The sequence below is a fragment of the Carassius gibelio genome, chromosome A6 (genome assembly GCF_023724105.1).
Source record: "Carassius gibelio isolate Cgi1373 ecotype wild population from Czech Republic chromosome A6, carGib1.2-hapl.c, whole genome shotgun sequence".
In the NCBI taxonomy this organism is placed as follows: Eukaryota; Metazoa; Chordata; class Actinopteri; order Cypriniformes; family Cyprinidae; genus Carassius; species Carassius gibelio.
Window position 1 is genome coordinate 11,576,828 of NC_068376.1, and position 21,517 is coordinate 11,598,344.

The following is a 21,517-nucleotide window of genomic DNA, read 5'->3' on the forward strand; positions in this document are numbered from 1 at the left end:
ACTATGTGCCATAGTTCTGAAATCAACTAAGGGTCCACTGTTAAAACATATGGTCACAAACTTATTGGCATTTGTGATGTCTATGTTGATACTAGTCGATTTCTCAGTGTTGGTTGAAGGGCAAATAATCACTGACAAATTACATTTTTGTCTGTGCCTTACACACTGCTACCATACCATAAATTGTGTACTTGGAATATAGTGCATTAGTTAAATGAACTACTTTTATGATACTTAAGTGGTGTTTTTTCTATTATTAAACCTCTCTTATCCTTCTAAATGTAAAATGAACACACCAAGTGTTAAAATATACTGAACATAAATAACAATACAAGACTGCTTTAACTTTTAACTCTGCTTTAACAATCTGTGGGGATAAAGAAAAATCATTGGTAAGTAGAATACCCTGCTGGTAGGACTTTATTCTGATTTCCCTAAGAGACTCAGCTGTTAGTACTTCATACATACAGTATTGTTCAAGATAATAGCAGTACAATGTGACTAACCAGAATAATCAAGGTTTTTAGTATATTTTTTATTGCTACGTGGCAAACAAGTTACCAGTAGGTTCAGTAGATTGTCAGAAAACAAACAAGACCCAGCATTCATGATATGCACGCTCTTAAGGCTGTGCAATTGGGCAATTAGTTGAAAGGGGTGTGTTCAAAAAAAAATAGCAGTGTCTACCTTTGACTGTACAAACTCAAAACTATTTTGTACAAACATTTTTTTTTTCTGGGATTTAGCAATCCTGTGAATCACTAAACTAATATTTAGTTGTATGACCACAGTTTTTTAAAACTGCTTGACATCTGTGTGGCATGGAGTCAACCAACTTGTGGCACCTCTCAGCTGTTATTCCACTCCATGATTCTTTAACAACATTCCACAATTCATTCACATTTCTTGGTTTTGCTTCAGAAACAGCATTTTTGATATCACCCCACAAGTTCTCAATTGGATTAAGGTCTGGAGATTGGGCTGGCCACTCCATAACATTAATTTTGTTGGTTTGGAACCAAGACTTTGCCCGTTTACTAGTGTGTTTTGGGTCATTGTCTTGTTGAAACAACCATTTCAAGGGCATGTCCTCTTCAGCATAGGGCAACATGACCTCTTCAAGTATTTTAACATATGCAAACTGATCCATGATCCCTGGTATGCGATAAATAGGCCCAACACCATAGTAGGAGAAACATGCCCATATCATGATGCTTGCACCTCCATGCTTCACTGTCTTCACTGTGTACTGTGGCTTGAATTCAGAGTTTGGGGGTCGTCTCACAAACTGCCTGTGGCCCTTGGACCCAAAAAGAACAATTTTACTCTCATCAGTCCACAAAATGTTCCTCCATTTCTCTTTAGGCCAGTTGATGTGTTCTTTGGCAAATTGTAACCTCTTCTGCACATGCCTTTTTTTTAACAGAGGGACTTTGCGGGGGATTCTTGAAAATAGATTAGCTTCACACAGACGTCTTCTAACTGTCACAGTACTTACAGGTAACTCCAGACTGTCTTTGATCATCCTGGAGGTGATCATTGGCTGAGCCTTTGCCATTCTGGTTATTCTTCTATCCATTTTGATGGTTGTCTTCCGTTTTCTTCCACGTCTCTCTGGTTTTGCTCTCCATTTTAAGGCATTGGAGATCATTTTAGCTGAACAGCCTATCATTTTTTGCACCTCTTTATAGGTTTTCCCCTCTCTAATCAACTTTTTAATCAAAGTACGCTGTTCTTCTGAACAATGTCTTGAACGACCCATTTTCCTCAGCTTTCAAATGCATGTTCAACAAGTGTTGGCTTCATCCTTAAATAGGGGCCACCTGATTCACACCTGTTTCTTCACAAAATTGATGACCTCAGTGATTGAATGCCACACTGCTATTTTTTTGAACACACCCCTTTCAACTAATTCAACTAATTGCCCAATTGCACAGCCTTAAGAGCATGCATATCATGAATGCTGGGTCTCATTTGTTTTCTGAGAATCTACTGAACCTACTGGTAACTTGTTTGCCACGTAGCAATAAAAAAATATACGAAAAACCTTGATTATTCTGGTTAGTCACATTGTACTGCTATTATTTTGAACAATACTGTATGTATAGGGAGTTAGGGATGGTTACTAACATTTTAAAGCTTCACAAGTGATCTGGTCTGGGCCTTTGTTATTTTTAACAAATTTTATCTTAAGCTGTCTGCTTTTTTATTGTTGATGTTGTCAATTATTGATCAAAGGTGAAGTATGATCTTATATGTACCTAAATGAACCCTTACCCAGATGTATTGAACCAACTTACTTTTTTTTTTTTTTTAAACAAAATTGCTATTTATCATATAGCTCACCATTGTGTTGAGTAGTGATACTGACTTATAGATATTCAATTTACAGTGTAACTATGCAAACAGTGTATAAAGATGTTAGTTTTAAACCTTTCATGTGCCTTAACAGTAAAATAAGGTCAATCTTACAATAGTGAACATCACAAAATTATACTACGATGCATCTGATTGTTGTACATCAAGATATGAACACATTTATTGATATCACTCCACAGCAACAGATTTAATGCCAGAGCAGCTTTACCCAATGTTTATGGAATGAGATGTGGACTTCTTTTCTACAATTTAAATTCTTGTATCCAATATTGTCAGGGTAAAGTATTTTTTTCGCCATCAATCTTAAACCATTTCTATTATTGTTTTAATAAATGTTTAAATGTGTTTTTCTTCTGATTATGTTTGTTTTTCTGATAGACAATCAATTCCTGGAAAAAAAGGGACAAAATAAAGTACAAAACAGGTTAGTTCACAATATTTTGCATTGGTTCTGCTTGCAAATAATTTAATGCTTCCCTTTTTACATTGTTTAGTGCAAAAATAAATAATACAAATGGAGAAAAAATTAATACAACACACACGCTTTAATACAACCCAAGCCCACACATGACCACTTAGGATTGTTAAATGTTTACATGTATAATCATGACTTCTGTACAGAGAATTCAGGCTACAAATCATAAGTTTATTAGTTTACCAATACAGGCCACTGTGGAAATGTTTACATTGTACAGTCAAGTCTTGTGTAGCCGTTAAGGCTTAAAGCAACATGTTACATGCTTTGGCTGTTCCCTCTCCTTATAATAGTGATTAAATTCAGAGTATTGTACACATACACAGAAAATAGTTCAGATTTTTAAGGTTGATGTTTGATTCTTGAGACTTAGCTTCACATTTCAGTACTGAAATGCAGAAAAATGCTGAAATGCTGAACCGGTGAAGTGTGCGGTGGAAGAGCTCTCAACTTAATTTTTAATTTGTCTAAATAAAAACTGAGGTTATGTGCATATGAAACTCTTTGATAAAGTATTTATACTCTCCAAATGCCAAACTGTAATAAGCTACAAATTCAAAAGAAAACAAGATAAACCATTTCATCTAGAACATCATAAAACATCTCACTGTCAGCAACTTTTATGCATGGAAATATGTATTTATGAGAATATCTTATCCAAGATGACACAAAGCCATCAGCCAGAGATTTATCTATTCTGTCTTTTAAAAGACATATACTGCTGATGTTTTTCTGCAAGTTATTACCTCTACACATCTGCTATCAAGCCCAATAGCCAAACTACAGAGAGAGGGGAAAAATATATATATATTATCAGCCTTCATCAAAACTCATTAGTAAACACAATGTGTCTTCAAGCAGAAACAAGTTTAATTATGTGCAATCACTTCTATGCAAAACTAAGAAACTTACTAGGGTCTGTTAAATGTAAAACAGCCTGATGACTCCATATCCATAAAAGCTGTGTGTACTTATCAAGTACTGCATCACAAAGAGCAACAGCACATAAAAGACATTTGATAGTTGTCTGAAAGCTGTGCTTTAATTACAGCTGGCCTTATATTGATGTAAACAAAAGAGTGAGGTCTAAGCTGCTCCTAGTGGTCTGGAGAACAACAGCACCAGGATTAACATGAAGCTTCTACATCACAGCATCTAATTCATGTCACAGAGATGCATATTGTTGGGAAAAAGTTGGTAGTTGGTTAAATATCCCCCCCCCACACAAAAATTATATGCAATTTCAAATAGGCAAAAATACAAACAAACAATTTCACAGTTGTCTAAAGAATACCACTTCTTGAATTGTGCTTGTGAAAATAATAAGTAACATTTACACCTCTCCATCTTAACTAGTGCGATTAACTGGGCCACTTAATAGAAAATTACAGGTATAATGCGGCAAAAAGGGGAACCTAGGGTCAAGCTTGAAATCAGTTTTAAGGCAATGATATTGGATAGAGGGAAGCATTAGGGATGTGACTGGTCAAACTTATCAGTATTCATACAAGAATCTTTCATGCAAACTCAAAATGAATCCTGAATCCTGGCTGCTAAACCTCTTAAAATTATTTAATTAGACTCTCAGGACCGGTCACACAGACCCCTATAGAAGACTGACCTGCCTCATACTAAAGGTCCCATTGTGTATTTACATGTATGTAAACTGGATTCATGATATGTATGCATTTATGGCAAAAGTGTAAGAAAAGTTTCAAATGATGTACTGTACAGAGTATAATAGTTAATGTTGAAAATCTTTCTCTGTTGTGCCACGGAGGTGGAGGGACAGAGAAAGAGGATGTTAGATTCCATTTTCTTGAGTCAGATATTTTGGTGTGTCTGGATGCTTTGTTATTTTTAAATGTAAACCTGACACTCAACTTTCATGTGATTTCTGTGCAAAACATCAGCAGGAATGATCAGGGTCTGTAGAGTATGGATGACTGAGCAGTTGTACAACTTTTACTTTTTCGGATCAAAAAGCAAGTCACCAACACTTTTAAAAGAATGATGATACTGATCAAGACTGAAAAGCAATGCAATGTTAGCAGCACTAACATGAAAAAATGAACCAGAGAGCAAGTCATGCTGGGACATATAATTGTTTGATTAACCAAAGACAACAATCACACAAATGATCTGAAACTTTTTGGAAAAATGTATAATAGCATCCCTTTTTTTTCTGCAAATGAACTTTCTTCAACTTGTGCAAGCCATTATGTGGTGAGAGTTTGATGATGATCCCACCAAAAAAAAAAAAGTTTCTGTCCTCCACATAGTACCAAATGACAATGCCTAAGACCTTTCGGTGCATCCCTTGGCACAATAAATCCAATCCCTCACGTACAGTTTATACCCACAAATCTTGAAAAGTCACAACACAATAAAAGCTTCAGTCATGCCTCAATATCTCTTAAAGCATCACATCTATCTGTTTTGTCCATACTTCCCTGAGAGAGCAGTGTGGCAGAAGGGTGGTTGTCAGGGAAACAAGATAGAAGCATATGAAATTTCAACATTGTTTAATAGAAACAAATAATGTGTGCTGCCACCCCATGAACAATGAGAGGCAACAAAAAAACAAAGCAACTAAAGATGTGCTACAAAGCAATTAACAAAGGCTGCTAGGAACATTACCGGCCTGATAAGGAGATCCAAGATCCTGGACAAAGGATTAAAGGAGAAAAGCGCAGTTCTTGGGTTGAAAAAAGCAGGGGGAAAAAAAGGGAAAAATTGCACTGGAGGGCAATTATTTGTTTTCAGGAATGCCAGCAGCTGTAAGAGTAGCTCGATACTGCTGCAAAACTACACGCATGCTCTTCACAAAGCCTTTGGAAAGAGGGAAGAGTGGGAATCCAATGTCTGGATAGCCACTGCGCTCCGGAAGGAAGCTGCGATAGCTCTTTCTCCGTTTCTTTGGTCTCACAGCCGGCTGAGACTCCTGATAGGGTTTTACACTTTGTTGTGATGTCACAAAACCCAACACCTCTTCAGAACCTTCTGGTATTTCTGATCCTGCACCACCCACAACTGAACTATCACACTCAGAATTTTGGCTCAGATCCTGCTGCCCATCTGAACCAGGAGGTCCACTAGGTCCCAGTGTAGAGGGACTGAGACCTGAGTCCTCAAGCTCCTCTTCACTTCGCACATCCTGCTTGCTTGGACTGCTGTGGGCCAGAGCTGACGGGATCTCTTCCAGAGGTTCTTCATGGAGGCTGCTTACACCACAACGTAAAGCACGGTCAGTCACTGCCCCATCCAATTCTAGCCAGGACTCCAGCCGATGGACCAGACGCCAACCACAGCAGGCAAAGTGCTCACAGATCTCCTGCTGAAAGACCTCTACAGGCTTCTGGAGAAGCTGAGTCATTGACTGTACCATCTTAATAAGGGCCATCTCGTTGTAGCAGCGACTGTTCTCGTAACCCTCCTGAAGGCCTCTGTCACTGTCAAAGCCAGCCTCATTATAATATGGCTCGTTGACCAAAATCAAACCTGAAGGGGTGAAGACAAAATATTTACACAACAGTGTATTTGTTATTGCAGAGTTTCATGCAGTGCTCTTAATAAATCGGTTTAATTCAGGGGGTTTTTAAGCTGCTTATTTGTCACCTATTATGACGATTTAGTATCAGTAATTAAGTATTAGATTCTGGTGTCATACCAAAGACAAAATTGTGGTATCAAGTCTTGCCTACTGCCTTAAAGCAATCTGCCCTTTTCAGAGAAATTTGCAGATGCACACCAAAATTAAATTTTCAGAAATATACTGCATTTAATTTTTTTTTGCCAATTATAACCCCAATTATTTCCAAAAAAGTAGCACTAACAAGTAGACACTAACAAGGCATAAAAGGAGTAGTTTTTAAATAACCTTGAATAGAGATAAGCACTTGCAGCAGACTGGATTTGCTTGTCCATCTTTCAGTACCCTGTGAAAGGAAACATTAAAAAAAAAACGTCAACACGTCAACATTGACCTATATTCATACAATGCAATGGAGGGCATCTACTGCTAAAGCTAAATTGTACTTTTCATTAATACTAATACCGTATTTTCCGGACTATAAGTCAAGTCAAGTTTGGCTGGTCCTGTGACTCATATTCAGGTGTGACTTATCTAAATTAATTTGACATGAACCAAGAGAAAATATCACCGTCAATAGCCACGAGAGGGAGCTCTATGCTGCTCAGTGCTCCTGTAGCCTACACTGAGCAGCATAGAGCACCCTCTCGCGGCTGTAGATGGTAATGTTTCTCTTGGTTCTTGTTTCTAAATAAGGCGACTTATAGTCCAGTGCGACTTATATATGTTTTTTTTTTTCCCTCGTCATGACGTATTTTTGGACTAATGCGACTTATACTTAGGTGCGACTTATAGTACGAAAAATACGGTAATTAAATTTTTACAAAATGTATATAAATCTTTTGAAGAATACTAAACACTAAGTGTCCGAAACCATTCCCTATCCTCTATATAGTGCATTAATTTACTGAAGTGGTATTTGTTAATCACCTGTATGTGGCGTATTTATTCTAAAGTAAAATTATTGGTCACCTGAGGGCGATCCATATGATCACTGTCATTGTGTCGGAGTGCAAAACGCTATTAGAGTTTCAATACACCAAAAATACTAAATACATAAAACGTATGTGTTATATGTTTGTGTGTAATATGTGTTTATTTTAGTTGCCAATATTTGAATAGTATGTAAATATAAAAAAAAAGGCTAATATTAATATAACATCAATGAAACAACAAAGCTGGTGTGGAGGTATGTATAATTACAATATAAAGTCATTGTGAGTGTTATTTCTTATTAAAAATAGTTTCTAAAGTAAGGTACATGTAATATAAATGTACATATGTGACAAATGTTTCTGCAATAGCTCCACCTCTCTTTCGCGCAGTTTATATGTCAGCATCTGAATTCTCTCACTTCATTTTGTTCACTCTTTTCTGATATAGTGTACTCAACTGTCATAAACTTATAGGGATTATTGAAGGAGTAAATGAGTGAGCGATTTTGTGAGTCAGTTGGTACAGAAGCAAAGAATGGTCTATTTCAATCCAGTGGTCAGAGAGAAATTAACAGTCATGTCAAACTAAATAATCTAGGATATGACCCCCTGAAATGACAAAAAGTAAAGTCATCCAACATCATGACAATGAAGAATGATCAAAGTAAGTGCAAGAAGGTAGCTAGTTCAAAACCACCAGGAGTATATTAGCCAGAAATTAGATCAGAGACTAGGTCAGCTCACCTTTCCAATCCAGGTGCCAAGAAGACTGACACAAACCTTCCCATTGTCATAGAGATTTGGGTTTAGTCGCCCACTGCACTGAGAGAGGTAACAGAAGAGAGGAGGAACAGCAGGATATATATTAGGAAGCTGGATATCAAAAAGGAAGAGTCCATCCTCATAGGGAGTGCGGTTAGGGCCCTTAATGAGAGCTGAGAAAAGGTCCTGTAGAGAAAAATAACCATAGGAAATATTAACTCAAGAAACAAATCATATTTCCCATTTTTTTTTTTTTCATACATTGCAAAATAAACCGAATACAACATCCAAATCTGCGCACAAAAAGATTTGTGTGAAAGGGTCAATTACCATTCTGTCCTCAAAAGTCTTCACCATGATGCCATCAGGCAGAGAGGTGGCCAGCAGGGCCATTTCTTTCCTTACAGTGCTAAAAAACTTCTTTGCCTCTGCTGGCTGGAACTCCATTTTTTTAAACAAGTGGTTGTCTATAGTGAGAAACAGAGGTCATTTTAGAGAGCGTCTGGAATGAAACTCAACGCTATGCAAGTCACTGAATAAAAACATCTGTCAACTGCGTAAATGTTTGAGGTGACATTTGAAAACAAATTTTTGTTCATATTCAAATTCTAACACACTATTATCATAATAAATCACTACATATTGATCATATAAGAAGGTAATACATATGCAGTAGTTAATCGATAATTCAAAATGTTATTTGTTCATAAAAAAAAAAGAAAAAAAAAAGGTTTGCTGATATCTGTACCTGGTGCCCATTCCAAAACAGAAAACACTTCCCCTTTAGCACTGGTGAAGGTGACACCCGGTTTGCCTCCACTCTGCTGACACAAAACTGGTGTGTCACTAGGCCACTCAGAACGCACAGGCGTCTGTGGTTCAGCTAGCACTGGTGCCGTCACTTTTTCCTCCTCAATGGCAGCCTCCATTTTATCTTCTTCTACAATGGCCACATTGTCTAGAGTTTTCTTCAGGTTCTCCTGAAGTTTCTTAATGTCATCCAAAAAGCGTTTTTCTTTCGTGGGTTTGGTATCAGCGGGGGTTGTGGCAGCACTTGTGGCGGATGGTTCGGCAGTGGGAGAGGTCGGTGATCCAGTCCAGAGCTGCTCAACAGTCATGTTCTTTAAACTTTCCAAAATTTTCAGGGCTTCTTTAAGCTCACGGAAGCCACGTGGTGGAGTATCTTTACTGGGTTTCTCTTCAGGTGCTCCACCTGAGCAAGCAAAAAGAATACAAATAATTGCTAAAAAGGTGTTCACTGTTCCCTCCCTCACTGTAACCAATGAGTAGAGGATATCTAAAGTTGACAAAATTCTGTATTTCGTATTGTCTGCCTTGGATATTGCAGAAATCTAGTTATATATATATATATATATATATATACACACACAAATATATTATAATTTAATATATAAAATTAAGCTTTTAAAAAAACAACAACAACTACAACCTTGGTTTCAGGTGAGCTCTGTGCAGTATTCTGGTTGTGCACAATAACTATTGGTAAATTTGACAAACATTTCTACAGTTTGTCTCACTTAAAATCAGGGTTTCTGCAGGATTTTCCAGCTCAAAAATGTAAGACTTAAGACCTGTACAAAATACAATTAATACCATATGAGCGGGGTAGGGCAATGTCTATAGTACCATATTAATCTGTAAAAAGCGTAATTTACAGTTCAGATACAAGTTTTCACAAAAACAAAAAGTTTTATAAAATTATGAACTTTACATTTCAGCCTTCCATTTTTAAGAAAATGGATGAGTCAAAAGTATTAGTTATATTAATTTAAACAATTATTATCAATAAATTATTATATTAATTAACAAATTAGGGGTGTGCAATAATGACAAATATATCCAGATCATTTTCTGGGATTTAATCGATAAGGATAATTAGATTATATTTTGCTAAGTGTGTTATTGTGCTGATATCTTAAGGACTACCGTGGACAGCTGAGTCCTTTTTGATATTCTTTATAATCTGTTTGGTGATCAGTTCACAGCAGTGCTTGAAATTAATAATTTCCAACAAGTTTTATGGGCATTTTTAACTTTAACATGTTAGTCAGCATCCCCCATTATGGGATTCACAGGTGAAAGTGCCCTACCTAACTTAAAATTGTAACAGTTCCTTACTTATGTTTGTAACACATAATTTTGGTGTCTTTGGAAAGAAGACCTTTTGGGATTACCTTTTATCAACCAGATTTGATAATCCTCAATAATATTAAAAGTTATAGACACTGAAGTGCCTTGAATTTTTTTTTTACCACACTGATTTTTTCTATTTGATATAAAAATACATGAAATCAGTCCTGGAGCAATCTAAAAAATTAATGGGTTGAAAGTCAAATGTCTCATGAGTCATGAGTTTCTAAATAATTGCTGATGGCCAGTTATAGAGATGATAATAATATAAATGCGCCATAAATAATTAGTAGTAATAATCCACTTCTCTATTCATATAGATGCCGTTCATCTATAGCCGTGAGAGCTGTGAATACACAGTAATAGCGAGTTGTTTTGTACTGATTTGCACTCAGATAGATGGTAATTAGGGCTGCACGTTGTCAAGTTTTTCATTAACCGTTAACCGAGGCCCTTAGCGGTTAATACTCGGTTAACCATAGTGTGCCATAGTAACCATAACCATAGTAATTTCCGGACATTGGCCAAAATTTTATCTCTCCGTTCAAATTGTCCTATTAAAACTGCCTAATAATGCCGCCCATTAACACAATCTGAATTTGAGAATAAGCCTAAAATGTATAAGGCAAAAGGTAACAAGCAGACTCCGCGGCCGCCTCGCTAAGGCTATGACTATGACTATGTTTGACACGTACAATATTTGAAAATCGATAATTATTTATTTATTTATTTAAATTACATTTATATCTGAATTTATGTCAACCTATAGACTTTCAAATATCAAAATGTCATGAATTAATATGTATTTTTGTACAAAATGACATATAAACATATTTTCCTATTATACTTTGCCTGGAAACGCTTCCAACAAGGCGTCGGTTCTATTTCTAGCATGCACGCGTCGAGCCGCGCGTCTCACGCAGGCAGTCGGCAAGCTCTAACCTGTTAACATGGGAACCGAATTAAAAATAGACACGCCACGCATCCAGTGTGTCCTGACCGGCCTAATGATGCCCGGGTGTTGGCTGTTGAGATTACAACAACGAGGTTGTACTTGAAGTATATCTAAGCACTGTTTTGCAATACTTGCATTTTGCCCCGTCACTCGTATTAGCCCGCTTCATATTAGAAAAATGACTTCTTCTTGTGGACATTACAAATGTCTGGGAGCGCTCTGGCGGTCTCTGGTGGTGCAAAAATGTATTACAACTAAATTCAATGCACGCCATTGACGTCACTTAACCGAGCAAAATGTTTCACTCGGTTACACAATTTTTAACGGTTAATCGGTTAACCGGTTAACCATGGACACCCCTAATGGTAATCATGCAGATACATTCACATTCAACATAACACACACTCACACACATATGAAAACTGTTGAAAAATCAAACAAATAAAGAAAGGCGATCGCTATAAGTTCCACATCCATCAGCTGACAGGTGTGTCTGAGCGCGTCAGGAGAGAGCACCAAAATTCAAATAAACTTTTTTCCTATTTTCTTCTATTTTCTTCGTGGATCATCTCATTCTGTCTGTGACACTGTACGCTGCAAAACCATGCCTTTTTTTACTACCAAGATGCAGATTCTGACTGAGTTATTTCATAACGGACACAAACAGTTCTGTCGCTGAAGAACTGAAATGTAAACAAAGGAATTATGATCCATATTACAACGTTATTGCTTTATCTGACTAAACGTGCTCCATGAGATGTCGTTCAGTGTACCCTTACCTTCCTAACTAAACCGTGACTTACAGCTTTGGATGTGTTTATAACACATGTGTTTGTGTTATTACGACAAATCTGGTATTTACAGCATTGTAATGTGTACTGCTTACACAAATGTAGCAAATACAGTCTTTATAAGCTTTCCATTGAAATACAGCGATCTTAGAAGAGGCTTAGATCTTTATAATGATATATAGTTTGTCAGGTTTAAATTTGTCCCGTTTCATTTAATCTATTCGTAAACATTGACACGTGTGAGTTGAGGTGTTCTGGTCCAGGCTAACAGGTTAAGCCATTTTTTTCTAGAAGTGTGCACCATCTTTTGAGTAAAATTTATGTATTTGGGCTGTTACCGAGCAAATTAAATCAGTATCAACAAAATTCATCTTTGAAATGCAGAGGAAACACAGAAGCTGCATTAGAAGTGGAATTTAGATGTATTTACACACTGTGTAATGCAGCTCTGAGGGACATGGAATACTTAACCAGCAATAACAAATGCATAAATAATGTTTTGATATTTAGACATAAAACATTGAAAACTGATGTTTTAAATCATTTTAAAAATGGAAAGGTACCTTACATGTGAAATCACCAGTAGGTGGCAGCAAGTCCCTGTTAAATGAGTCATTGTGATTGAACCGAATCATTTAAATGTTTGATCCATTCAAGAACATTTAGTCATGTTGCTCAGAGAAGTGCTGTGGCTGTGTTTGGAATGATTTTTGTTGGAGAAATCAGAAACAAAACAGGAAATATGGTGTCTAAAATGTCTATATATGGTGTCTAAAAGTCTATATTAACTTGTTTATTTAAATGTATAAAATCTACATCACATTTGTAATCATGCTGACTTTTGGAGATAAAACGGCACTCTGCCTGCATTTTAATAGACTGCTTAAAGCTGTGAAAGAACGCACTCTAAATGTGCAGATACACAAGTTTAACCTTCTAGACTTCATCACCTAATGCATGCGCACTCTGTAAAGGTGTTTTGTTTGCTTTTCGTAATATATTCGACAATATCAATTCGCACATTATCAAAACAGCAAATTAAGATATTACTGCAGACCATACATATCACACACCCCTATACTGTAAATTTTTTTATAACGTAATGTATTGTCTTCTTATTGATCCATTAGTTCACATCGAATTTTTGCATTGGTCTGAACTCTGAACAAAACAAATGTTTTATTGAAAATGCTCATTTATTCTTTGCTAGCAGGTGGAGCGTTTGGTAGAAATATCACAGTTTTCCTGGTAATGGAGAACACAAAGCAGTGTAGCACCTGACTTTGAATGTGCAACACTCATGTTTATTTCATGAAATCATAGCCATATTGCAATTCTAGTCTTTCCATACCCAAATTTAAGACCTCTTGATATCATAATTAAGACTTTCTAATACAATTTAAAACTCTTTAAGGCTTTAAATTTGATACAACTAAATTTAAGACTTTATAAGACCACACGAAAACGTGTAAAATGCATAAATGCTCTGTGAGGTATTTATTGATGGCCACTTCTGGACGTTTGTCATCTATCCCTTTTGTTTCTTTTGTAATGTGAATGTGATGTATTTAAATGTCAATGCACCAAAGAGAACATTTTATCTAATACTTAATTCTGCAATATAACTGTAAGAGAATTCAATACCTCCAGGAAGTTCAGGAGTGGGGAGAGCTCCTGGTGAGTCTGTTGTCGTGGAGGCATGCACACCATGGGTTTTACCATCAGCAGTGGCACCTGTAATGGGGAAGGAGTCTGAGATGGTTTCCCCAGCACCTGGTTCCTCTTCCACTTGTCCATTATCTGTCTCCCAGCTATCACTCTCATCTTCCCATTCTTCAGATGAGGCACCACTACTGCTGCCCTCAGCAGAGTCATAATATGTTTCTTCAATCTCAGACTCGACATTATACAAGTGCTGAGAGAGAAAGAATAAATAAGTGTTAGTTCAAGGGTCTATAGGTGGATGTGTGCTTTTACAGTAGCAAGATCATTACATCAGTTTGAGTAAACTGGTGCATACCTGTGGCAGGACAATTGTCTTAGAATTATCAGCCCACACAACCTCCACTTTACTGCTCAGATCCACCCTGCACACTTGCCCAACAGATCTCTACAACACAGTTGAGGCAAGGTATTAGATCAAAAGGAGAATGAAAACCAAAGAACACAAAAATTGCAAATAACAATCTAACTATAGAACTATCTAACTACCTTTAGAGACACCAAGACATACTGTCCGCATAAAAAACATTTTACTTGTTACTAAGTCAGGAAATGCTCTCTTAAAGGGTTAGTTTAGCCAAAAATTAAAATTAAATGCTGATTTTTTGTGTCTGACCTACGTTGTAGGCTATGCGTCAGTTTTCATTTGAACTACTGCATCATTGTCTGCGTCAACGTGCAGTACACATGCAAACCGCTAGTCTGCAGTATCCACGGGCATGTTGCTGATGTAACCTGGAGTACCACGTACCGGTTCTGTAATCAGCGGTAAATCTCTACATGTGCGTGATTTCACATGGAGCAGCATTTACTACACACTGACATGTTTGCCGCAGCTTGTCAGTTAACAACCGTTCTGTGTAGTAAATGCAGCTCCACGTGAAATCACACACATGTAGAGATTTACCACTGATTACAGGACGGGTTTTACTGACAAGATGCACATTAAATATCAGCCGATATTTATTGTGCATCCCTAAATTTACAAAAGAAGGTGTAACATTAAAATATATTAAAGTCCACATAATCACACAAAACTCAAGCACATACGAAGGGAGGGATTCTAGCAGACCAATCACACAATAGCTGTCCTCGTAGAATGGACTTGCTGTTAGATCTTTGGAGAGGTGCATGTCAGGTGTATATGAATTTCTTCTTTTAGACTAATTCGGTTGGAGTTAATTTATTTTGATCTTTCAAGTTGTTGGATGCAACTCAGTGGGTGTTGCACTCCATCAGTCCATGAGAAGTTTAATAAAAAGCTCATCCATAAAAATTAAAAAAAAAAGTGTCTCACATGCCTCTTGGGGGTAAACAAAGGCCACCTGTAGCGAATCGGTGCCTTTTTGTAGGAAAAATATCCATAATCAAAACATAATAATCACTTTAATCTAGCTTGCGCTCACAGTTGTAAACGAAGCAGTTCCAGGGGAATGACGTATGATGTCAGCTTTGTGCATGTGCCGCTCAGCAGAGAGATCAAAACAAAACAATGATCAATAATTAGAAGTACAAAACGAGTATTTGTAAAGAACAATGTCAGAGGATTTTGATATAAGCCAAGAAGAAAATGGTTTTCCTTTGGTAAAGTAAGGAAACTTTGCTTTCTTTGCTCCTGTTAACAAACATTGGTTTTCACAAGATTCACCAGTGCATGCGCAACGCTGACCTCATACATCATTCCCCCGGAACGGCTTGCGCTTTACAACAGTGAGCACAAGCTAGATTAAAGTGATTATGTTTTGAATATTGAATTTTTTCTTACAAAAACATGTCAATTCGCTGCAGAAGGCTTTTGTTCACTCCCCAGAGCCATGTGAGACACTTATTTTTTTTTTTTATTATGCAAACAAACTTACAATATTTACAAAATGCAGAAAACAAATTCAGAGACCAACATAACATACATATCAGTACGATATGTGTGTGTGTGTGTGTGTGTGTGTGTGTGTGTGTTAGTGTAACTGGGTGAGGGAGTAGAAATATATGAATAAAGGGGGCTGTATAAGATTTATATACACACATACATATATACACACATAAGAATAGCAATAGTACTAATCATAACAATAATAATAATAATAATAATAATAATGATGATGATGATGATGATAAATCCAATTAATAAGAATAGACAAATGGTAATAATAGTATTATCAGTCGTAGTAATGATGAACAAATATTAACAAATATTTCTTCCAGAATGAGGGGGACGTTAAAGGATCAGGAAAAGGACAAATAAAATAGTAGTAGTAGTAATAATAATAATAAAAATAATAATAATAATATTGACACAGCCATTGAAAGTAATGCTAATAGTAGTAGTTGCAATAATAATAATAATAATAATAATATTGATACAAATATTAATGATAAGGTATTGTAAAGCTGCCTCTGACATCCCTCGTGGCCATGGCATATGATAGACCCCCGCCAGGGTGTAGTTGCAAGGGGTTATCAAGGTGAGGTGCTTCGGAGCCCAGGGTCACCAAATCCACACTCATTCCCAGCCATCCCAGACATGCCACGCTTACCCTGTCTTGTGTGTGTGTTTTTTTTTTAATATATATATATATATAAATATGTCTGCTTTCAATGTTATCCTCATGTGAGACACTTATTTTAATGGATGCATTTTCTATTAAACTTTGCTGCAACAATCGCTGAGTTGCATCAAACAGCTTGAAAGATCAAAGACAATTTTTTTAATAACTCGGACTGGATTTGTATGACAGAAGAAAGTCATATATAACCAGCATGACTTCAAGGCGAGTAATCTATGGGCTAATTTTCATTTTTGGGTGAACTATACCTTTAAATGCAAAACTAGTTTTGTACCTCATTTTCACAGTCTTCTGTGTCAGAGTTGCCAATCCTTATGACAATATCCGTTGTGTGGAAATGGAAATCTGGATGATCTGCAATGTCATAAACACTAACGTCCTCCTCTTCCCCAATCACCTACATTTACAAGATTATTTGTTAAATAATATGATAACAGAAAATCCCAAACACCTCTTAATACTAAAAACTAAAATACCTCAACATTGTCGCCTGCAGCATTAAGTTTTACCCACTTGACTACACAGGTTCTGGCCTTATGGTCACCTGACTGAATCACTCCATAGATGCCTGGATCCTGAAATGCCTGGGCTGCAGGAACAACAATCAAAGTTTATTTCAAGTGAGTAAAAAGCTAGATCTAATCACTTGCTGTGACTAAAAGATATAATTGCCAAGTCAACTGTAAACAACCAAATAAGGACTGCTCCACTAAATAAGAGCATGAAACATGCAAATCAAAACCCATATTGAAAATTGCACAATTGTGTTAAAAAAAGAGAACCTACGTCGTTTGTCTACAACGTAGTCTCCAGGGCAGAACTCATGGTTGTCCAGGTGCTGGATAGGGATCAGGTCATTGGAGCGGATGCCTGTCTCTAATCTACCATCCTTCCACATTACATCTGCAGAGGTTACAGTGGAGACAACCTCAACTGCCACCCTATGCACAAACAGACACACCATTTAAGAGTCTATTTAATCTTATTTCATTTGACAGAAATATAATGTGAAATATTCTTTAGATGGGTCTTATAATATCTGATCATTTAATTTTTATGGCCTTTAACAATTAACAGGTATATGATGTCTTTATTACTACTATTAAAAAAGGAACTGTCATTTGTGGTATTTCCTTAATATTCCAGTGAGCTGGAAAGAAAATGAAATAGATACTAAAAATTCACATCAAGAACATTTTCAAAAGGACAATGAGATATAACATCACACATCTACTGAGTCATTCTCCATACTATGACAGACAGGTGATTCCACATAGAGCTTAGCAAGGTTTCATTATATTGTCCCTAGTCTCACTTCATGCACATCGAAATGTTAATTGCATCAACAGCAAAACAACATGCTCAATACAGGCTGGGAATCGTAACAATTTTTGTGAGATTCTAATTTTAAGAATTTTGGTTGCAATCCAACTTAATGCTTTGATTAATCATGCTTAACTGCATATTATTACTGTACATTTATTAGTGAATTTATTACCAAAAGTAATGGCCTGCAGTTTAGAGAATGACTTAAAGACAGCTTGCCTATGACTCAATTTGACTAATTCATTAAAAAGTCATGGTTCTTAGAAGTCGTACATAGTGCAAAACTGGACCGATATATACCGTATTTTTCGGACTATAAGTTGCACCTGAGTATAAGTCGCATCAGTCCAAAACACGTCATGATGAGGAAAAAAACAGAAGTCGCACTGGACTATAAGTCGCATTTATTTAGAACCAAGAACCAAGAGAAACCATTACCGTCTACAGCCGCGAGAGGGCGCTCTATGTTTTCAGTGTAGGCTACAGGAGCAATGAGCAGCATATAGCTCCCTCTCGCGGCTGTAGACGGAATGTGTTCTCTTGGTTCATTTCTCTTATCATGTCAAATTAATTTTGATAAGTCGCACTTGACTATAAGTCACAGGACCAGTCAAACTATCAAAAAAAGTGTGACTTATAGTCTGGAAAATATGGTATATATATATATGTTGTGTTGGGTGTTCACACTTGCAAAGTCTCTTCTTGTGCAGCAGATTATATGGAGTATATATATGGAGAAAAAGTTTTGCTTTTATTTTTATCTACCCAAAATAATGAAACCATCCACGATCGATTAACTAGTGGAAAATGTCTCCTCTCCCCTTTTTTTATTGTGTGTGCGAGAACTGTTTACTCCCGCTGATGTCCCAACGTGAGGTGCACTGCAGAGAGATAAACTATTTCTGGCTGGAATGCTTCCCCACAGGAAGAAAAGACTAAGAACATTATTTGACATATTATTCAATATAGAGATTTTACTACTAAAATCTGTGTCCCATTTACTGAGAGAGAGACTTATGACGAAGTAAGCAGAACTCTACCATTTATATGCTGTAAATACTATAAGTATGTGATTAATATAATGGTACCTCATGCAATTACATTTTATTTCATTTTATTTCAAAATTAAAATATTGTTAAAAATAACACATTATGTTATTTGTCACATGTAGTAGACCATTTTTGTGCCGTGGGTAATAGAAGGATTTTCCACACAGCTACCAGCGCAAGCATATTACATATCTGCAAGAAAATATTTACGAGATGTCAGTGCATCCCATAAATATTTTCTTAATGACAATAATATACAACATGTTTTTGGGAGGGGGTGATATTTAAAATTAAATTGTAAATGACATACCTTGAACCCTTATATAGTGCTTGTTGCTTTAATTTGTCTGCATTCAGCAAATTTTTTCCTTGTCTTTATTTGCACATGGCAGAGTTCAGAATGGGCTATTTTTAAAGTTTGTCTCACACTCCTAGTGTAATTTGTTAATATGGGCATCGAGAAAAAACACACACTAGAGTGCAAGTTTAAAAGGGTCAAGTTTTTTTTTTTTTTGAATATAATTGACAGTGCTAGTTAGAGGGTCAAATAAAGAATGAAGAAATTTGTTTTAAGCTGATTCTTGAAGATGGCTAAGGACCAGTGCTTTAAGTGGGCCGGTACGCACTGGTACTCAGTGCCGCCACTTCCAAATATAGCTCTTGAGTGTACCGCAACTTCTCTGTGCACCCAGAACATGCTTTTAGCATACTGTTACGCTTATTTAGACATCTGTTTTAATAGAGGTTTTAATCCTTTGCCTGCGCTGCCGCTTTTCAGAGCGCCCTTCACTATGCACTCTTCCTAATTCGTTCCACCGAGAGCAGAGACTACATTACCCATACACCTATGAGTTTTACAAGTGAAAAGCACGTGTGTCGCTTTTGCCACTGTCAGTGTCAACAACTCAACGTGGCCGAAGAGGGTGTGTGAAACGCGCACGCTGGGCACGGTAAAAATACAATGAAGTAACGCAGTAGCTCTTTGTAAAGGTATTTTTTCTAAATCCTTTTGCACATTTTATTTATGTTCAGTAGCTCTAGCTCAAGCAAGTCCACAAACTAATAAAAGGATTTATTATTTTTTATAAGGTCGTCTGTTGACTGCTGTATATAAAACCCCTTCAATAGAGTTGTTGTTACCTCAGGGGATAAGGGGAATCATCAAAAAAAATAATAGAGTATAATAGAGTACCAGCACCTCTTTTGGGCCACTTAAAGCACTGCTAAGGACTACTCAGCTACTCAGATTGAGTTGGGCAGGTCATTCTACCAGGAATATTATATAATATCATGGGCAATTCTGCAGGTATTGGACTATATACACAACACAGCTGGTTTAGATTTTAATTTTGAACTCAGAAATCAATTAATCATTGTGGATTCTTTCACCTGTCTCCTGGTTTAAACTCGCGTGAAAACTTAGTTCTCTTCTTCTTGTGCTTTCTCTTTAGGTTACGTATAGAGAGGGGGATGCTCTTTTTTCGGGTTGGACCACTCTGGAGTGAGGCTGTTGAGCTGGCAGAGGAAGTGACAGAACTTGTATCATCTGTATCATCCCCTGGCTCCTCATCTGACTCTTGTTCCCCTAAATGGGCCCACTGTCCCTGAAGAACATCCAGTGGCTCTTTTCCCTCCTCTAGGGCATCCTGGTATGGAACAGGGCCATTGTTGGGGTAGCATGGAACAGAATTATCATCAGGACAGTCCTGTTCCTGCACTGATCTCTTTTCACCTAGAGAATAAGACATGGTTCAAAAAATGTGACAATTTCTTAGCATTTAAAATGGTAAACAGAGACCAAAATATCCAAAAAGTTGCATAATTAGATACCTATTCAAACAGCACAGTGAAACAAAAGTTATGTGAACCATGCACACTATTGACAATTCAGCTCAGTTTGTGGTCAACACAACAATGACAAGTGCAGTACCTTCAGCGCCATCCATTTTCTCTGTTGAATTGTTACTTTGGGTGTCTGCATTTTCTGTAATTTTCTTTCCCACTTCCTTTTTAAACATTCTTTTTAACTGAAAATGAACAAATAATAATGATCAAAAGCAAGAAAAACAATTTCTTTCCATTTAGAAAAGTAGTTAGTTTTGACTAACACCAGGTTAGTCGAATTTCAATTAACTGATTAAAGGGGTCATATGACATGATTTAAATTATTCCTTTCTCATTGGAGTGTTACAAGCTCTTGGTGCATAAAAAAGATCTGTAAAGTTGCAAAGACTAAAGTATCAAATCAAAAAAGATATTCTTTATAAAAGTTAAGGCTCGTCCACGCCCCCATAAAACGCCTCGTTCTAACATGCCCCCACATCTTTACGTCACTAAGTGCGAAGTTTTGCATAACGCTGCCCAAATGTACACACAAAGAAAGAAGGTGTATCTTTTATTCTCACTGTGGCCGCCAGCGCCATGTTGTGGAGTCGCTGTGTGTTTCCTTGTGGAAGCAAAACTAAGTTTTTTGGTCTTCCAAAAGAGGAAAAGACTAGAAATAATTTGAGTTGAATTTCAACACCGTTCCAGAAAAGTCCAACCCAAATATTCAGATGTGTGCATTTTATGGAGGATGATGTTGCAAAGTGTCTGTGGCACAAAAGCGGTTTCTATAAAGTAGGGCAGTTCAAACTATGCAAGGAAAGTCTGGTGCTTCTCACTCAAAGCCTGTAAGTACATATTTTATATTGAATAATTTGCCAATGATTATTCATATGTGAGATTTGAGCAGTAGAGTAGGCGTGTTCTTTCTCAGATCACAAATGCAGACATGGTTTTATTTTTAAACAGCATGATACGCAGTGCAGCACAA

The 21,517-nt window shown here is 36.8% G+C and overlaps 1 protein-coding gene across 1 annotated transcript in view; it reads right to left on the bottom strand.

Annotated features, from left to right (window-relative positions):
• Window positions 1–2,905: 2,905 nt before the first annotated feature.
• The window catches only part of ube2o (ubiquitin-conjugating enzyme E2O), a 68,432-nt gene continuing 49,820 nt past the window's right edge, over window positions 2,906–21,517 (bottom strand). The window contains exons 9-20 of the mRNA XM_052600703.1: window positions 20,633–20,729; window positions 20,092–20,434; window positions 17,113–17,267; window positions 16,803–16,915; window positions 16,601–16,723; window positions 14,061–14,150; window positions 13,685–13,955; window positions 8,892–9,356; window positions 8,474–8,610; window positions 8,126–8,329; window positions 6,735–6,792; window positions 2,906–6,355 (exon numbers count right to left, since the gene is read on the bottom strand). Of these exons, the coding sequence (XP_052456663.1) occupies window positions 5,607–6,355; window positions 6,735–6,792; window positions 8,126–8,329; window positions 8,474–8,610; window positions 8,892–9,356; window positions 13,685–13,955; window positions 14,061–14,150; window positions 16,601–16,723; window positions 16,803–16,915; window positions 17,113–17,267; window positions 20,092–20,434; window positions 20,633–20,729 (2,805 nt within the window). The 3' untranslated portion in view covers window positions 2,906–5,606. The remainder of the gene's footprint in view (window positions 6,356–6,734; window positions 6,793–8,125; window positions 8,330–8,473; window positions 8,611–8,891; window positions 9,357–13,684; window positions 13,956–14,060; window positions 14,151–16,600; window positions 16,724–16,802; window positions 16,916–17,112; window positions 17,268–20,091; window positions 20,435–20,632; window positions 20,730–21,517) is intronic.